General features: G+C 49.3%; 2 protein-coding genes across 3 annotated transcripts in view; one reads left to right on the top strand and one right to left on the bottom strand.

Moving 5' to 3' along the window:
* ANGEL1 (angel homolog 1) overlaps positions 1 to 16,103 on the top strand; it is a 140,849-nt gene that overhangs the window by 121,077 nt on the left and 3,669 nt on the right. The window lies entirely within an intron of this gene.
* Positions 5,340 to 15,196, bottom strand: VASH1 (vasohibin 1). The gene is made up of 7 exons (XM_088529306.1): positions 14,933 to 15,196; positions 10,216 to 10,304; positions 9,059 to 9,115; positions 7,883 to 7,957; positions 6,469 to 6,850; positions 6,164 to 6,276; positions 5,340 to 5,590 (listed from the first exon to the last, which is right to left on the bottom strand). The coding sequence occupies exons 1-7, from the start codon at positions 15,194 to 15,196 to the stop codon at positions 5,518 to 5,520; spliced, it is 1,053 nt and encodes a 350-aa protein (XP_088385432.1). The 3' UTR covers positions 5,340 to 5,517.

The raw sequence follows: 16,103 nt of genomic DNA, 5'->3' as shown, positions 1-16,103 counted from the left end.
CAGCTATTACTCATTTCCTGAGAGAAGGGTATGTTGTGCCTGCAAAATGATACCTTGAATAAAGTTGGATCCTCCTCATTGGGGAAACGCAGCTGGTCTCACAGCTGACGGTCCTTTATTAACCCAGCATCTGCTGTGAGAAGGCCTGGGGAGTTTATGAGCCTGGAAGGCCACTAATTTTAAAAAATTATTATTATTATTATTAAACACAGTTTAAGTATTTCAGGCCAGGAAAGGAGAATATGTCATGTGTTGAAGATGGTGGCTTGTGTCCACCCTTGCAGTAGTGTGTCAATACTGCATGCTAGATTACTGTATCCTGTGAACTTGGTTCCATCCAGCCTGACTGCTAGAAGCATAGGAGGAAAAGACAAGTTTCAGCCTTCTTTAGGCAGCCCTATGCCTACTTCTGGCTCTCTGGCAGCTTCCTCTACATGTACAGATGTACTCACCTGCTCAGCTGGTTGATGGAGAAGAGAATTTCTTCCATGTCCTCTTTCCATAATGCTGTGAGTACAGGGCATCTGTCCACTATTATCCCTCAGGAGTGTAACCTTTGACTTCTCAACTGCCTGACACAGGCCAAGTTAAATTCAGGAAGAAAGACAGCACAGACATCTTGTTTTCTCTGCCCAAGCTGACCGCAGTGCAGAGAGAATTTTATTGTCTAAGTGTGAAAGGAAGCAGGAAGAAGTATCAAGGACTATAGGAAGTGCAGAAAGAACTAAATCTAAATACAGGTTCTGTGCTGGCTACACAAGTACACAGAACCATGCTGATTAATTACAAAAAGACACACATGATATAGTTCATAAAGAAAGAAACCCTCCATTTCTTAGTTCGGAGCTGTACCAGTGATAAATATGTAAATGGTTTTGGAGCACCCTGTCAGTGCTATAGTAGAATACTGATGTGCATGGAAGGGGACCCTCTGGTCCCGCTAGCACCATCTCAACCCTGACCTGGAGGGAAACTCTGCTCTGCAGAGATTGCAGGGGATTTAGTAGCCTTCTTGGCCTAGGTTGAGTTGCTGTGGAGCAGGTAGAATCAGAGCACACTCTGAAGGTGAGTGGCTGTGATATGAGTAGGCACCTGCTCAGGAAACAGAAAAAAATATTAAACTCCCTAAGGAGTTCTGCTTGGCTGTAGGGAGCTCTGCTCTGGCAGAACAGACACCAAGCAAGGGTAGCACTTTCCTTCTTAGGTTATGTTACAAACTCTGTAACACAGGTCTTAAGAGGATAACAGTGGAAGACCACTGGAATTTGTGGTGTTACCTCAGCAAGACTCACACAATATATGTGGGAGATTGGGCACATCCTGCTTCTATCCAGCTCTTAATCATCAGGACCACTTGAAATGCTTTACTTGAAAGAAGCAAATGGCTAAAGAAACCAACTGAAGGGATTAGCTGGAACCAGTGGAGCAGAATCAAGGCCACCTAATCCTGGCTTTTCCCCTTTAGCAAAGGAATTCTTCTGTTTGTTGTGGTTTCTTAACTCTGCAGGTTTACAGACACTCATGTTTCAGTGTATGCAGCACTGCATGTGAGCCCACCTTCAGCATAGGCACCTGATTAAGGCTTTCACCTGAAATGCTTAAAAAAAAATCATGTTAAACAGATCTGAAAACAGCGATATAGCTACTGTATAAACACAAACTACCTCCTAGCCACTGTTCTGGAGTCAGTTGTTCTGGCACTATGTATTGACACATACAGTTGCACATAGGTAAAAGACATCTGAATAAAAGCACTCCGCTGCCTAGCTACACCTGCTAACATACCATAAGTTCCTAAAAACCCACTTAGATTATGAAGAAAGGAAAAAGAAAAAAGAAAAGCTTGCATGTCACAGACTGATAGAGATCTGATCCTACTTCTTAGGACATAATGCATATATCAAGAGTGATGTCATCAGAGAAAGTTCTTAGTTTTGTTCACTAATGCAGGCATCCATTTAAAAAAGTTCTGATTGCCTCTGTATCAGAGGACTTGTCTGCATAAAAGTATAAGGAGAAATTCTTACTTCAAGGTTTGAATTACATTTAAAAGAATTTTTGCTAGCAGTAGGCCAACATTTTCTCCAGTAAAGCCTTTCTAACCTCACTTAGACTTGGTGTACAACAAAGGCAGTGTCTATCCATTCATAGTGTAGAGGCAGTTCCCTTCCACAGGGTTCAGGAGGACTCAGATGAGGTGTACTGAACAGTGAAATTTACACTGCAGAGGTACTTGAACTATCACATCAATATGTAATATTAAATACTTCATTAAAAGGAATCTTCAAGAACCACCTTTTTGTATTCTGTGGCTGCTAAAGTGTATGAGTTAAACCCTATTTTTCACAGAAAAGTGAAGACTCATCTTCAGACTTTTTTTCTTAGGTTTTGAGGCAGACAGGCCAGAAACTATAGCAGCTCATTGAGGGAGAAGAGTGGAATTGCCAGAGCAGGGTTAATTCTTCATTGTAACCTCAAGTTACATAGGGCAGAAAACTGCACTGCACAAATCCTCTGCTTCAAACTTGGGGTGCTCCCTTGTTTGTCATCTCCTCCCCAAGGAACCCAAGTTTTATAGTGAAGTGATTCATCTTGTTACGGAGATACAGAGTGGACAAGAGCAAGATGGGGGAAATTATTAAATCATTTTCTATTTCTTTGCACCAGCCTAAACTGGTAATATAGAAACAGCAAGGGGCAAGAGATTTACCATCCAAAGAAACAAAGCAGCAGACTTGAAACAGTAGCTCTAGCAGATGCCTCAGTGTCTGGTCCTGCATCCATCTTGAGAAGTCATCAATGTTAGATGCAGAAGAATTAAAAGATTCCCAGCATACACAGTTATGTAACTAAATTTTGAAAGAGGATATTCTTGTCTTGCTCCAGCTAGTGAGTACTCTGAAGGATGAGGATTAAGAGACCTTAAGCTCTACCTGTCACTCATTCCTTAAACATCCACTTGCTTTGATTTTCTAAACTATTGGCCTCAGTTACATCCTGCAGGGAAGTGCTTAATTACTGGGTCAAACAAAGTGTTTTGTTCTAAGCCATTCTGCCCTGGTGATCTCAGACTCTTGAGCATCCTTTTGCCCTGCTCTCAGGAAAGCATCATTAGCTTGCAGCTGACCCTTCCCTCGCCCCTTCTTCTTTCTTTTTCCCCCCGCCTTTCCATCTAAAAAGGCTCACATTGATCCACTTATTGAATGTGCTCTGTATGAAGCTACTAATTATTCTCAAGAGCTTTCCAATCATTTTTAGTTAACCAATCAAAAAAGTGTATTTCCTAGTTTTATATAAGTATTACAGTTTTTTTCTCAATTTCATACACTTTAATAAAACCCAACATTCACTTCCCTTTGCTGCTTGCTGGTTGGATTTATTCTAGCTTTCACAGTGACACCTGAACTTTCAGTGTGCTACACAACAGCATGAGAAGGCAGCTCGTGGCTTTCCTATGACCCATATTATTTACAGGTATCTGTGGTACCTTTACAGCTATCACCACTAGCATCCAGGTACTAGCTATGCCAATTTACAGCTGCATGTTGGCCAGAGGGAACATTCAAATGACTGCTTGCCTTGGTACTGTCTAGTTTCAGGGTTGTGAGTAGCTGGAATGCAAGGGAGAACGAGTATTTCAATGCACTATGAAACTTGCATCCTCTTCTGGATTAACCTTATCTTGGATCAGCAGCAAGTTATGACACCTCACTGTGGATTCTCCTCCTGGTCATGCAGCATGGCAGAAAAGTACAAACAGCTAAAAGAGCTCGGAAGAACAGACTGCAGTTGTATGAACACATACCTAGTGTCCTGCATGTTACATCACAGTGAAGGATGTACAATTAGGGACCTGAAAGGCTCAAGATAAAATACTTGTGGGCAGTGCTACAAGGATTAACACTGCTTTAACTCGGCAGAAGAGCTGATTTGTTTGGAGATAAAGAGTCCATTCTCTGCCACCAAAATAGCACTGCTTACATGAGAGTGTGACACAGCTATACTGTGACACAAAACTGCTAGAGGGCTACGCTCCACATGTTTTTAATGACTCCACCGGAAAGTAGAAGTTCTAACCAGTTTAAATAGTTAGTATTTCATATAGTTTAGCTCCTTGTTAATGTTATTTAAAAACAGCTTCTCTCCAACCCTCCGACTGCCAAGCTGAGTTTCCCCAGATCCATGGATCCTCATCACTTCAAGGCTACACTGTGCTGACTCCTGGCAACCACTGTTTCCAGGCCACAGGTCTCAGAGACCTGACGACGCTCCTGATTTCTGCAGCATCACCACTCAGTCAGTGAGACTGCATCCCCCTGAAAAGTAGTTTAGGAAATGTTAAGGCTGTGACTGGACAGAAAAGCCCAGCCCAACTGTGAGGCTGGTATGGGGAACTGCCTTGAGCAGGGCTTCCCACCAACATGTGCTCAGGGCTGGCATTCCAGGCTATAATGCTAGTACTGCAGCGATGGAGGAACAAGACTCTTGCAGAAAGGAAAAATGCTTGTAAAACCTTTTCAGGTCATCAAATTCTTCCTCACCTATTTCTCCTAAAACTTGTACCTTGGTGACTGAGATGCCTTCTGCTGGCTTTCACTAAAGCAGACAGCAGCTGCTACTAGAGAGAAGGCAGATGCGGGGGGAGAGCTCCAAACTCACGTGTCTCATCAGCCCTGGCCTTTCCCCTGTTCTGCTAGGCCAATGTCTCTGCCTGTTTTCACATGGGAATGACACAGGGATACCCTGTCCTATCCTGCCGCAAAAGGCCATACTGTAACAGTCCAACAGCAGTGCAACAGGTAAAGATGCCACCATCCCACTCTGTCCCCTCAGACTCAATGAAATGCATTGAAATAGGCTGGATTAAACCCAAGATGTGTTTTCTCCAGACAAGAGGCTCTTGCGTGATTAATAAAACAGAGACTGAGCGATATCAGCCCTGTCTCTCACAAGAGCAGTGTTAAAGTGCTCAGAATGACAAAATATGAGTGTTTGCACAAGATGCAGGGGCTGTCCCATTCCAACATCACTCTCAACCCCACGGGCTTTGCATGGGCTCAGTACTTGTGCCGGCAGGGAAGTAGCACCTTCCCAGCAGGGAAGGAGCATTGTAGATGAGATGCTTCATTTACTTGCTGTCAGTCCCAAAAATCTGATAGCAAGTGTGCTGGCCCCACTCCCTATGCTCTCTGCAGCACATTCCCACCAATGTGCAGATCTGTTCTAGGGAAAAAAAAGCAAACAACCCCCTCCCCCAAAATTCCAAACCAACAACAACAAAAAAAAACCCACACTTGCTTCAGTGAATTACAATGGACTTCTCTCCCAGAAGCAGGTCCTCTGGGACCATGGGATCCAGCTCTGGGGCTGGCCCACTGGGAGGTACCTGGGAAGACCAGCACTGTCTTCCACTCCCACTCCCCTCTTCCCTGTGTCAGAATTGCTGCAGGTGGATTCTGGTCCCAGCTGTGGCCAGCAAGGAGTCCGTGGATCCAGACACACAAGGCACAGCTCTCTTCAAACCCGGATTTGATACCCATTGAGGTCTGGCATGGCTTTGGAATCGGCAGACTTTTTCTCACCAGATGGCCTGTGAGCAAAGAATGTTAAGAACTATTCAGGAACTCTTCTCAGCCAGGAGAGCCTGTACACAAAGATGCAGCACTGGATAAACAGGCAGGAAAGGTTTAGACTCACACCACACTATTGTGGGCAGGATTATTCTCTACCATTCAATAACTCTCTGAAAGAGCTTCGCAGAAAAATGAAGGAAGGAAGAGTAGGAACTCCACACTGGTATCTAAGATCAGTTTTGAGGAGAACAATCTCATGGACCAGTGATGTAATCTGTGAAATCTCTTTGGGGTACTGGCTTGCAAGATGCCACAGCTCAGAGCAAACTTAAATATCAGTTACTGAAATCACTGTCTATATGAGCATCCTTCCCCCACTCCAAACAAAAAAAGCAACCAACAACCCCCTGGCACAAGCAGTGATAACCTCAAAGATGTAGATTAGGGAGGGATGCTAATGCAAGCAAGAGAAGACTCCTCTGTTATAAAAAACCCCAGTAGGATCCCAAACATATGTAAGACGACAGCAAGATGGAGTCTGTCAGCATGATAAAGATGCCCTAGTTCTGCTGCCTTGCAGCCCCACTCACCGTCGGTCCCCGCGGCTGTTGCGCCGATGGGGGCTGGCCTGACCTCTTTGCGGGGAGGAAACATCTTTCTTCCTATCCTTGGTGGGAGACGGTGGCCCTGTTCCTTTGCCAATCTGCCAGAAAAATTAGGAAAAAGAAAGAGTAACATCAGCGGAAAACCAATACTAGTAGTAACTAGAAGCCACCCATTCACCCTTCACTCCACCACACAGGAGACCTCTTGCCACTTCATGCCCCCAGCATGCCACAGTCCAGGCGAAACAGCAGATGTACCTGGGTGTCACATCCCCACCCCGGTTGCTCACCTTCAGCCTCATATCACGGGCATGTCTCTCAAGCTCTTTACGGAAGTCTTCCCGGCTTAGCTTGTCCAAATCCAGGATGGAGTGTTTCCACTCAATCTGCTCCACACTGTGTGGGTCATGGGACACGCAGTGCCCCAGCTTCACCTTTTTGAGGGTGTGCCAGCAGCGGCGATACGCCTCCTCAAAGTCAAAGATGAGCTCGCTCAGGGTGCGGAAGACGGGCGCCTTGTACATGAGCTCCTCGCGCCGGCTGATGCCCAGTGCTCCGTAGCGGCCTCCAAAGTTCACCCCCAGCACAATGTGTCGGAAGTAGTTCCCTGAGAAGTGGGTTTTGAAGCTGATGGGGAAACGGTCCAGCGTGGTCATGTTGTTGGTGAGGTAACTGGCAGCAGCAGCTATTCAGGAAACAACTGGTGATACCACTTTCTTGACAAAATGCTTCCTTCCTGCTCCAAACCCTCCCAGCCTGCTTAGCACTCACTACTGACTCAGGCATCACACAGACAGGATTTGTTCTCCAGATCAAGAGTCCAACTAATTGCAAGCTGTCCTACTTTCATCTGGGTCACAGGGAAATTGAGTTATCACTGACTTGGCCTCCTCGGCCCGACAGCCAACATAGGAGAGTTAACTGCGAGGCAGGTTTGTGATGCAGAAGTTTCAATACTAACATGCTGAATGCATTTTATTTCATAATTACTGAGAAACTCTGCAGCATTATTTTACAGTTTCTTTTAATGTGTTTTACTAGCTGTTATTTCACTCAGAAACCCAGGAACCTTCAGAATCAGGCACTTACCAGGCCACTCCTCTGAAACATTCCCTTGCCATCCCTGCCCATCCAGGGGCCCTTGCCAGTATGTTTCAAAACCTCCAGTCCATGTGACATAGCTTGGGGAAGAGAGCTGGGAAAGATGTTTGCTTAAAGGCAGATGCAAGTTTAGAATTAACAAGGGCAAACTTAGGAGTTTGCAGGCAATTTCAGACTTTCTACTGGGCGAATGTACACCATACTCAACAGTTGGCTAGGATCTCCTCCCTTTTTTAGTACAGAACACATGCAGGTAATGTTGCCATGGGGCAATGTTTTCATCCACAAAGGACTTCCTGACCTAATTCTAGGTAACACTTTTGCCCCTTGATGTGTTCCTTAGAATTTCTCTTTTACTCAATACTAGAGTTATCTAGAGTAGCATTACTTTCCTTGGAGAGAGGGGAGTGACTCTGAAGAATTAATTCTGGTATTTCAATGGTTTGCTTGGATTTTATCAAGGATTTGGGGAGAACTCTGGTGGGGGGAAAGAAAGGGATGTGGGGATGGGTGGCAATAAATCAGCAGCCTTGAAGCATCATAAAAGAACAGAGCAGAGAACAGGGATGGGCAGACATGCGCATTCCTAAGAGGACAGGATACATTCCCAGGATCACAGCTTCCAGGCATTTGATTGGCAGGGCCTCTTTGGTCATTTCTTTGGCCAGGTCCATGAGCCTGTGGAACAGGACAAGGGGAAAAGGAGGAGAGTTAGAGGGCTTATGCAATGCAAGCCTGGCAGGTTTAGCCCTTTTGCAGTATAGACGCAAGGTAGTTTTCCAGGAGAGAGGAAGGCCCATTAAGGTCTGGGTACAGGAGAAAATATCTTCTTGTAGGAAGATATTCAAATCCAAATCAAGCCTTCGACACTGTGTACCACTCAGTGTCACTGCTTTCATGGTGCTCCCTTCAGTGAGTTACACTAGGCCAGCCCCTGTTCTCAAGCAGGCCACAACACTTGGCTCAGTGAGTTCTTCTGGATGGATCCCCATCTGCTGGCAGGCAGGAAGCTCAAAGGAGCAAGGGCCAGCAGTGTTTGCCTCACAAGCTCGAAGACAGCAGAGCTAGCAGCCTTCCTCTCTATCCAACAAATATTGCAAAGGAGACATCGCACTGATTACAATACATTTGAGTGACATAATCTATGGACTGAGCTAATAATAAGAAGCTGGTACCAGACTTGGAAGAGTGTCTGTATCCTGGCCAAAGAATAATCTCTGGAATCTGGGAAGAGCTGTGTCTGTTAAATTTCTGCAATTATGACAGTCACGCTCTTTTTACTTCCAAATGCAAGACACCAAAGGTTTAGTGAGTCTAGATTCTGCAAAGACACTCGCAAATGCTACAAAGTCAGACCTGCAAAGATATTTGTTTTGTACAAAACTTATTTAGGCAGAACCTAGTTTCAGAATCCATCAAAAGCTCATATAGTTATATTACAATTCACATATCTTTTGAATACATAATTTTACTGTTTTTACTGTGTTGTAAACACACTGTACTGTGTTGTTATTTACTGTTTTACTAATTTGTGACAACAAAACCTACCTTTTTCCTTTAGAAATGTTCCTTTTCCTACCTTTCTTTAAGAAAGGCTAGACACAGCTCTGCTCAGCCATTCCTGAAGCAACAGACAATAAAGCCACCTAAAGTGGGATGGAGCTGCAATGTTGAGAGCTCCAAGTGCCACCTGGATGCTGGCCAGGGGAAGGAAGAACAAGCAGTGGGCCAAGCAAAGCCCCAGCATTTTAAAGCATGGATAAAGATGCCAGCACTTACCCAGTCAGAGGTCTGCTCTTCTTAATTTCAAAGAATTGTGTCCCAGTGTGATTGTACCTGGAAGTTAGAGGTTAAGGGCTCTGCAGCTCAGAGAATAGAGTTTCAAGGAAACCTGTCTGAAAGAACCATCACAAATACATTACTCACCCCTTTCACAGCAAGGTCAGGCTCCCACAAACACATCATCCAAGCAAGAAAGTCCCCACCTCCCTATCCTGCATTTCTCCCTTTAGAGCCCCTCCTTAGTCCCGTTGTATTTTCTTCCTATTGATTCTTCTTCCCCATCACATTCAGTTTTCCATCCCATTTCCCAAAGCTCCCTGCTGAACGCATATGCTCTGTCTAACTTTCCAATTGTCAGGGCAGAATAAAGTTTGATGGATCTCTGCTTGCTCCTCCCTCTCCAAAGAGAATACATGGAGAGCACAGAAACATTAATGGTATCTTATCCTCAGATCGACTGGAGTGCAGTCAGGAGCACAACCACCTTAGATGTGAACAGGATGCCAAAAGGACTGCCCTCTAACTGTGTGTCAGGGCCAAAACCAGAGCTGGTTGTGTATCTCATGTATGTGAGAGAAACTCTGCTTGCGTGGCACATGCCTCCTGCCCTTATGCTTTCCAGTGTGGCAGGGGTGGAGGGAAATCTCATTCCCAGGACACAGTCACACAAGCAGCTCTGCATATAAAGGGACAGCCTACCAGAGATACACAAAAACAGTGTGGCTAACGTAGCTCTTAAACAGCGGTGAAAATGAGCAAGTTAGATGAGCTTACAGGCAGTTTTCTCCACCACAGCTCAGCCACACAACACAGTGAGAGATGAAAAAATCTGTAGCCCACCTGAAACCCAGAAGCCTCAGACATGCATATTTCAGAAGAAGTGTAAAGCTGGGTACTGACCTAGAAGGGTTCTTTCTTGTGGGGAAGAAAGCCCCTGACAAAATGCCAATTTGTTACAGTGAGTGGATAAGATCAGAAAGGAAATCAGATAGAAACAAAACAGAGCATAAAAAAAAAATCCCAAGCCCAGCTTCCTGTTTTCAGGGAGCAAATTTCAGTTCCCCTCCAGCTGGTCTCCCCTGCCCTGGGAAAGCAGTTCTCCTTGCTCCCTCTTGGTGTATCCCATCAGCGTGGAAGGCCACAGGGAAGGATACTGAAGCTCCCTGATGTAGCGCTGTACAGCTTCCAGGCGCTCAGGGATGGGGGTGGACGGCTGGAACGCAGGCACACTCGGTATAGGAATCTGAAATGGGGAGCACAGCATTACTGCCAGTGTCTGAGCCCCTCCAGCTCCCTGCTGAACTCGGTGGCAAGGAGCTATGCAGGGCGCGTTACTCTGAAACCAGCCCCTCAAGTGGCCACACTTGAACAATCCTCTGCTCTCATACCTGTAACTGGTAAGAAATTGAGAAAGAAGCAACAGCCAAAAGTTGCAAGAGACAGTGCAAATGGGCTGTACATTTAGACAGCATCACAAGGACAGAGAGTCAGAGAGACCAAAGATGGACCTCCCAAGTCACCAGCGCATGGTGCAGCCTCGCAAGCAGAGGACAGAAGTGCTACTCGTGGCACCTCAGCTGAGCTGGCACGGGCTAGGACACCATCCTTGTCCAGTAACACCTGCCTACCTTCAGTGCTGCTTGTTCTGAGTGACGGGGCTGGGGAAGGACTTTTGCGAGTCACCATCAGGCTGCTGTCCCATTCTGAGGCCTTGGCCTTATGGGCGCAGCCGATTTTTCCTCTCTGTTTGCTCCGTAGAAGATAACTGCAGCCTTGTCAGGTGCTGACAAAATGTGTCAAAGCAAGGAGAGGGCCCTGTCTGCTCAGCTACAGCAGACAGGCAAGCTAGGTTGGCAGACGACCCCGAGGACACACTCAGTCAACAAATTTAATGGAGAAGCCACCGATTTGGAGTGACCGACAGGCTTGGAGAAGCAGCTTCCGTCATAGCTCATGCCTTACACACACCTCGCTGATAGCAGAGCTGCAGCTCCTCATAGCAGTTTGGTTTGTAACACTTCAGTTCAGACTTCCCCAGGAGATGGGCTATCCCCCCACCAAAGAAAAAGCAAGTCAGACCCAGGCCTTCCCTTGGGCCCTTCCATCTGCTGTGTGTTCACTGCCTCTCTTGGCTCTGATTTTGCAGCCAGCAGCACTGCTTAGCTACCCATCGCCCTCCCCGTGTAACTCTGCAGCCCCTCATTTCCATCCCCTCTCCTCCAGCCTGGGCAGGCACAAGTGGCCACTGAACCCATGCAGGCATCTGAACCAACTGAAAGCTGAGCCAGCAGCCTGGTTACCTTTTCAGTCAGATCAGTTCCCTGACCCGGTTTGCCACCAGCCACACAGCTTGTGCCAGGATAGCACGGGGCTGGCGACCGCTCGGCTTTGAGGGGTGAGCTCTAAGCATCTTTATGTCTAGCCCCAACCCTTGCAGCACTTCAGCACTGAACAGAGACAGCTAAACTCACTCCCTGTTCATTTTCTCTCCAGCACCTGGTCTTTCTTTTCTTTGCTGGAAAGCAAAGAAGCACCATTGTGCCACCAGCACCTGTTTTCCTAGTACCTCTTGGAGGCGCCAATTACTGTCTCTGCTGCCAGATTTCAGCCCTCTGCTCTGAGTGAGGAGAGATGCCGGCTGCCGCCCTGGCAGGAGGTGGCGCAGGAACAGCAGAAGCAGCCGCAAAACCTGGTTTGTTCAAGCATAGCAGAAGCAGGGAAGGCTCCAGAGAGTAGCGCAGGGATGGAGCCATCTCTGGAACTGTGGGAGCTGAGTCAGTCTGGATGCTGTGAGCTGACACACTGAGTCATAGGAAATCATTTGCAGGCTGCAACAGTGGAAGAGGTAACAAGCAGGACAAGCTATTTAACTTTATTTCATTTCTTCACCCTGGAGACTTTCATGCTGCTTGAGTGGAGATGAGCAGATTAAGCGCATGTTAAGAGCTCAGATGAATAGTTCTGGTTAGTTACTCCTTCCTTTACTAGCACATTCTCCCAGATCTCCTTTTCCTGACAGGACTGCAATACTGGGAGAGTGCAAAGGCAACCAGTTCAGCACGGGACTAGTTAATGCAGAAGAACCTCCTGCACCTCAAGTAATTAAACTGATGAGAGTACAGTGTGCTCTCACTCTCTCTCTTTCTCAGATCTGGGCCTGCAGCCCAGGCTACAGTTTCCCTTGGATCAGGTCTCCAGCATTTTACTGGGGCAATAGGAACAGAAAGGGAAGAATAAGGATGGAAGACCCTGACACACACAGACAGGATGGGAGACCCCAGCTCTTTGTTCTTACCCGCCAACATCCAGTGCATATCTCAAAAGGGTTATAAACATTAGCCAGTCTTCACAGACCTGAAGAAAGCAGGGAGGAATTCCTTTGCAACAAAAGGGAGGGAAGTTCAGAGTTTGCTTTCCCTTTAATTACACTGAGAGCTGGAGAAAACTAGGAAGAAAGCCCGGAGTTCCCAGAACACATCCTCCTGCCAGACTTAGCTGCCTTAGCTGCCATCCTTAGTCCCTTATCACTTGCAGGGGGGCATCACACGCCTCCTAGATTCATGCACACCTGGTTAGTGTATAGCAAGCCTACTGGACGGGCAGGCTACGTGCATGCGACTGGGACGCCACTTTCAGAAAAGGGATCTGCAGGGCAACAGAGATTTCCACATACTAAGTAGGCCACACTGCACAAAAGACTAGAGTGATGGAAGAGAGGCACAGGCACAGGTCCCCTCTTATCCACATCACAGGCCTGGTTTACCAGCAGTTTCCCTTATGGTGCTTATATGCATCCGAGCATCTCCCTATTCCCCTTGGGCTAGTAACACTGCACTGACAATAGTTACAGATTAACATATATTCATTCACTAGCATTCATTCACCCAAGAACACCAATCTCAGGCAGTACTTTGAGAAAACTTTCTTTCTCTCCATCCATCTGACCCCATCAGATACAGCTCTTTCCGTTTTCACCGTCATAACTTCCCCACTTTAAAAGCCATCATTTCTTGAGGAGGAAAGTACACACCACTTTGCCTTTCAGTGCATACTTACTCCATGGTCCCAGCCATACCCTGCAAACCTCTACCATGCTACAAACGGTTGTGACAGCAAAGGAAACAACCTACAAGAGGATGGCACTTTCAAGACTAGGAAACAATGCCAATTAACCACATCCTGCAAGCTTGGCAAGGCTCATTTGGTGGACATCCCAAATCTACCAGAAGGAAACCTTGGAAACCTGACGTTTATGAGCTGCCAATACAACAGCAAAAGAGATGGCCCCTACAGCAGATCCATGAACATACTTACAACATGATCACAGCCTTCTGTAGTCATCGTGCTAAGTTAATGGGTAACTCTTGAAAGAGTATTATTTTCCCCAGCACCCAATATTGACCACTCTTCAAGGTAAAAAACACTCTTCAATGGCCCTAAAAGAAGTCTATTCAGCTTCTAGCACACGATGGGTACCTGGCCTTTCGGAAGGGCCAGCCCTGCGCTCATTGCCCTAGTGCTGATCTGCTGCAACAGCCTTTCAGAGAAACTTGATTGCACAGAGCTGTGTGGTACTATAAGCAGCCCTCAAAGATATAAATACATCCCTAGAGGTGAAGAGGAGCTAGGGAAAGAGCCCATTCATCCTGGCTGCTTTCTGCCACCCAGCATCCTCTCATCTGTTTGCCTGGAGAGCCTGGGCATGACATCTCCTAGACTGCAGTTTTTAGATTTGGTTCCCAGGTGTGCTGGCAAACATTGAAAAAACAGCCCAGTTTTAACCTGTTACTGTTACAGGAGCTTGTACTGCTTATATCCCCTAACCAAAACCCTCTGGCTCTAGGACCGTACAAGACAGTTAAATGAGAGCAGCAGAAGTGCTTCATAGCCAGACCAACAACAGACAGTGAACAAAGTATCTCCCTCCCTTTGTACATCATCGCACTCTGAACTTCTTTCTTTCAGTTCCCTTGTCTCTCCTGACCAAATCAGCCTCTTTTGGTCAGGAAATTAAGTACTGCATGTTCCCACTGGTCTGAAACATGCTTTCAGCATGCACCCCAGGCTTAGGATATTGTCAGAAAGGAAGGAAAGCTGAAAGGGAAGAAATGTCTAGTGGTTAGAACAGGGACTGTAATCAGGATTCAAGATTTATCTGGCCTAAACTCTTCCCTGCACAAAGGAACTTACATCACACACTGCCTCCGAGAAGCTCAAGGAAAGCCGTACAGCCTGTCTGTGCTATAGGCACATCTTGCTCACTTGTATTACCTTCCTGTAGAGGCTTTTTTTTTTTTTTTGAATTTTAATTTCCTCCGTTTGTACAACTCTCCTAACTGGCCAGTGGAGCGCCACACCAAATGTTTGCAGGCCTTTTGTTCAGGGGATGCCGGCAAAGGGGAAGATCTTTCTCCAGCAGACAAGCAGCACATAGAGACAGCAGCAGTCACAAGAATTCATGTGCAAATGATACAGTACCACGCAAGGCTAAGCAAAATGATCCTTGGTTCCTCTTTCTATACAGTTCTCAGCAGCAGAGCCAGGAATGCATTTCAAAAATCACATCTGGCCCACATGGGCAACAACCTCTGAGTGTGTCAAGTCCTCTTGAACATCTCTAGCATCAAAACAACTTCTCCGTTCTGTGCAAGAATCCCCCTTGGTGTGGGAAATGGACCCCAAACCTCGTTCCTTTCCGCCTCAGCGCCGCCCCCCTCAGCACGGGGACTGCGATGAGTGTCCTCGCGCTCCCGGCAGCCGCCTCTTTGTGGCGGGGACCCTTCCCTCCCCGCGGGCGCCCCGCGGCGCTCGGGCCCCGCAGGCGCCGCCGCAGCGCGGGTCGCTGCCCGCAGCCGCGGCCGCCGCGCTCACCTTGGGCAGGTCGGCGGCGCCGCGAATCCTCCGCGCCACCTGGTCGCCCTCGGGGTGGATCCTGCCCACGTGCCGCCACATCCTCTCCCAGGTGGGCTCGTCCACAGGCAGCCCGCCGCGGTTCACGAAGAAGGGGACGCCCCCGTCGCGGAGATCCTCCTCGCCCTCCTCCTCCTGCTCCTCGTCCCGCGCCGCCGCCGCCGCGGCCGCTTCGCCGCCCGGGGGGCGCCTGGCGGCGGCCGCGGCCCCGCCGCCCCCCGGCATCGCCGCGGCGCTCAGCGCCCGCCGCCCGCCGCGCTGCCGGGGGCCGCGCCCCGCATGGCCGGCGCTCGGGGAGGCGCCGCCGGGCCGGGGGCTGGCGCGCCGCGCGCGGGGTCGCCTCCGCGGAGATCACAACGCGCGGTGCTCGGGGGGAGCGGAAAAAACAGTCGCTCGCCGCAGCGCCCGGTGCCGCCCGCTCGCATCAGGCCCCCGCGGCGAGGGAGGCGCCGGCGCAGCAGCCCGCGGCGGTGACGGTGGGCGCCGCGGGCACCGGGCGGGGCGGTGCCGCCGCCGGGGCAGCCCCGGCCGCGCCGCCTCCCGAGCGCGGGCGGGCGGGGAGAGCCGCCTCCCCGGCGGATGCTGCATGCGGAGTAACAAAGCGGCGCGCGGGGCGGGCACGCGAGGGGCGGGCAGAGCCGCGCCGCGCCCCGCGCCGCTCCGCCCCGGGCCGGGCCCGGCCGCGCGGCTGCCACAGGCCCCGGGGTGGTGGCGGCGGCGGCGCCCCCAGCCCCGCGCCCGGAGCCCGGTCCGCCCGCCCGCGCATGCGCCGCCCGCGGAAAGCGGGGGATGGCGGCGGCGGGCGAGTGTCGCTGCCGCCAGCGATAAGGCCGGGGAGCGGCGGCTGCTGCTGGGCGATAAGGGGCGGCGGGGATGGGGGCGCCTCTGAGGCCGTGGGAGGCCGGCCGGTTGGCGCGAAGCAGCGGCCGTTTAACGGTCGCACTGAGGGAAGGGGCGCTTGGCGCGAGAGAGCGACCGTTTAACGGTCGCCCTGAGCGGGGTCTCGCGAGCGCGAGGAGGCGGCAGCCCGAGCCGGGAGCGGGGCCGAGCAGGGGCTCGCCCGGCGCCGGAGCGCGACGTGGCGCTCTGCGGAGCGGCCGTAGGTGGGTGAGGATGGAGGGAGGAAGGGGAG

The sequence above is a fragment of the Tinamus guttatus genome, unplaced genomic scaffold, assembly GCF_059628265.1.
Source record: "Tinamus guttatus ecotype Peru unplaced genomic scaffold, ASM5962826v1 Tinamus_guttatus_pri_ptg000327l, whole genome shotgun sequence".
In the NCBI taxonomy this organism is placed as follows: domain Eukaryota; kingdom Metazoa; phylum Chordata; class Aves; order Tinamiformes; family Tinamidae; genus Tinamus; species Tinamus guttatus.
This window is presented reverse-complemented; position numbering and strand designations above follow the sequence as displayed.

Bases quoted from the DNA above. Each gene is read 5' to 3' on its own strand.
- VASH1 (XM_088529306.1), bottom strand. From the start codon at position 15,196: ATGCCGGGGGGCGGCGGGGCCGCGGCCGCCGCCAGGCGCCCCCCGGGC. The intron at 6,851-7,882 runs GTATCCTGTCCT...TGCTGCTGCCAG, and splicing joins GAAGCTGTGATCCTGGGAAT to TTACCTCACCAACAACATGA. The intron at 5,591-6,163 runs GTGAGTGGGGCT...CTTTGCTCACAG, and splicing joins AACAGCCGCGGGGACCGACG to GCCATCTGGTGAGAAAAAGT.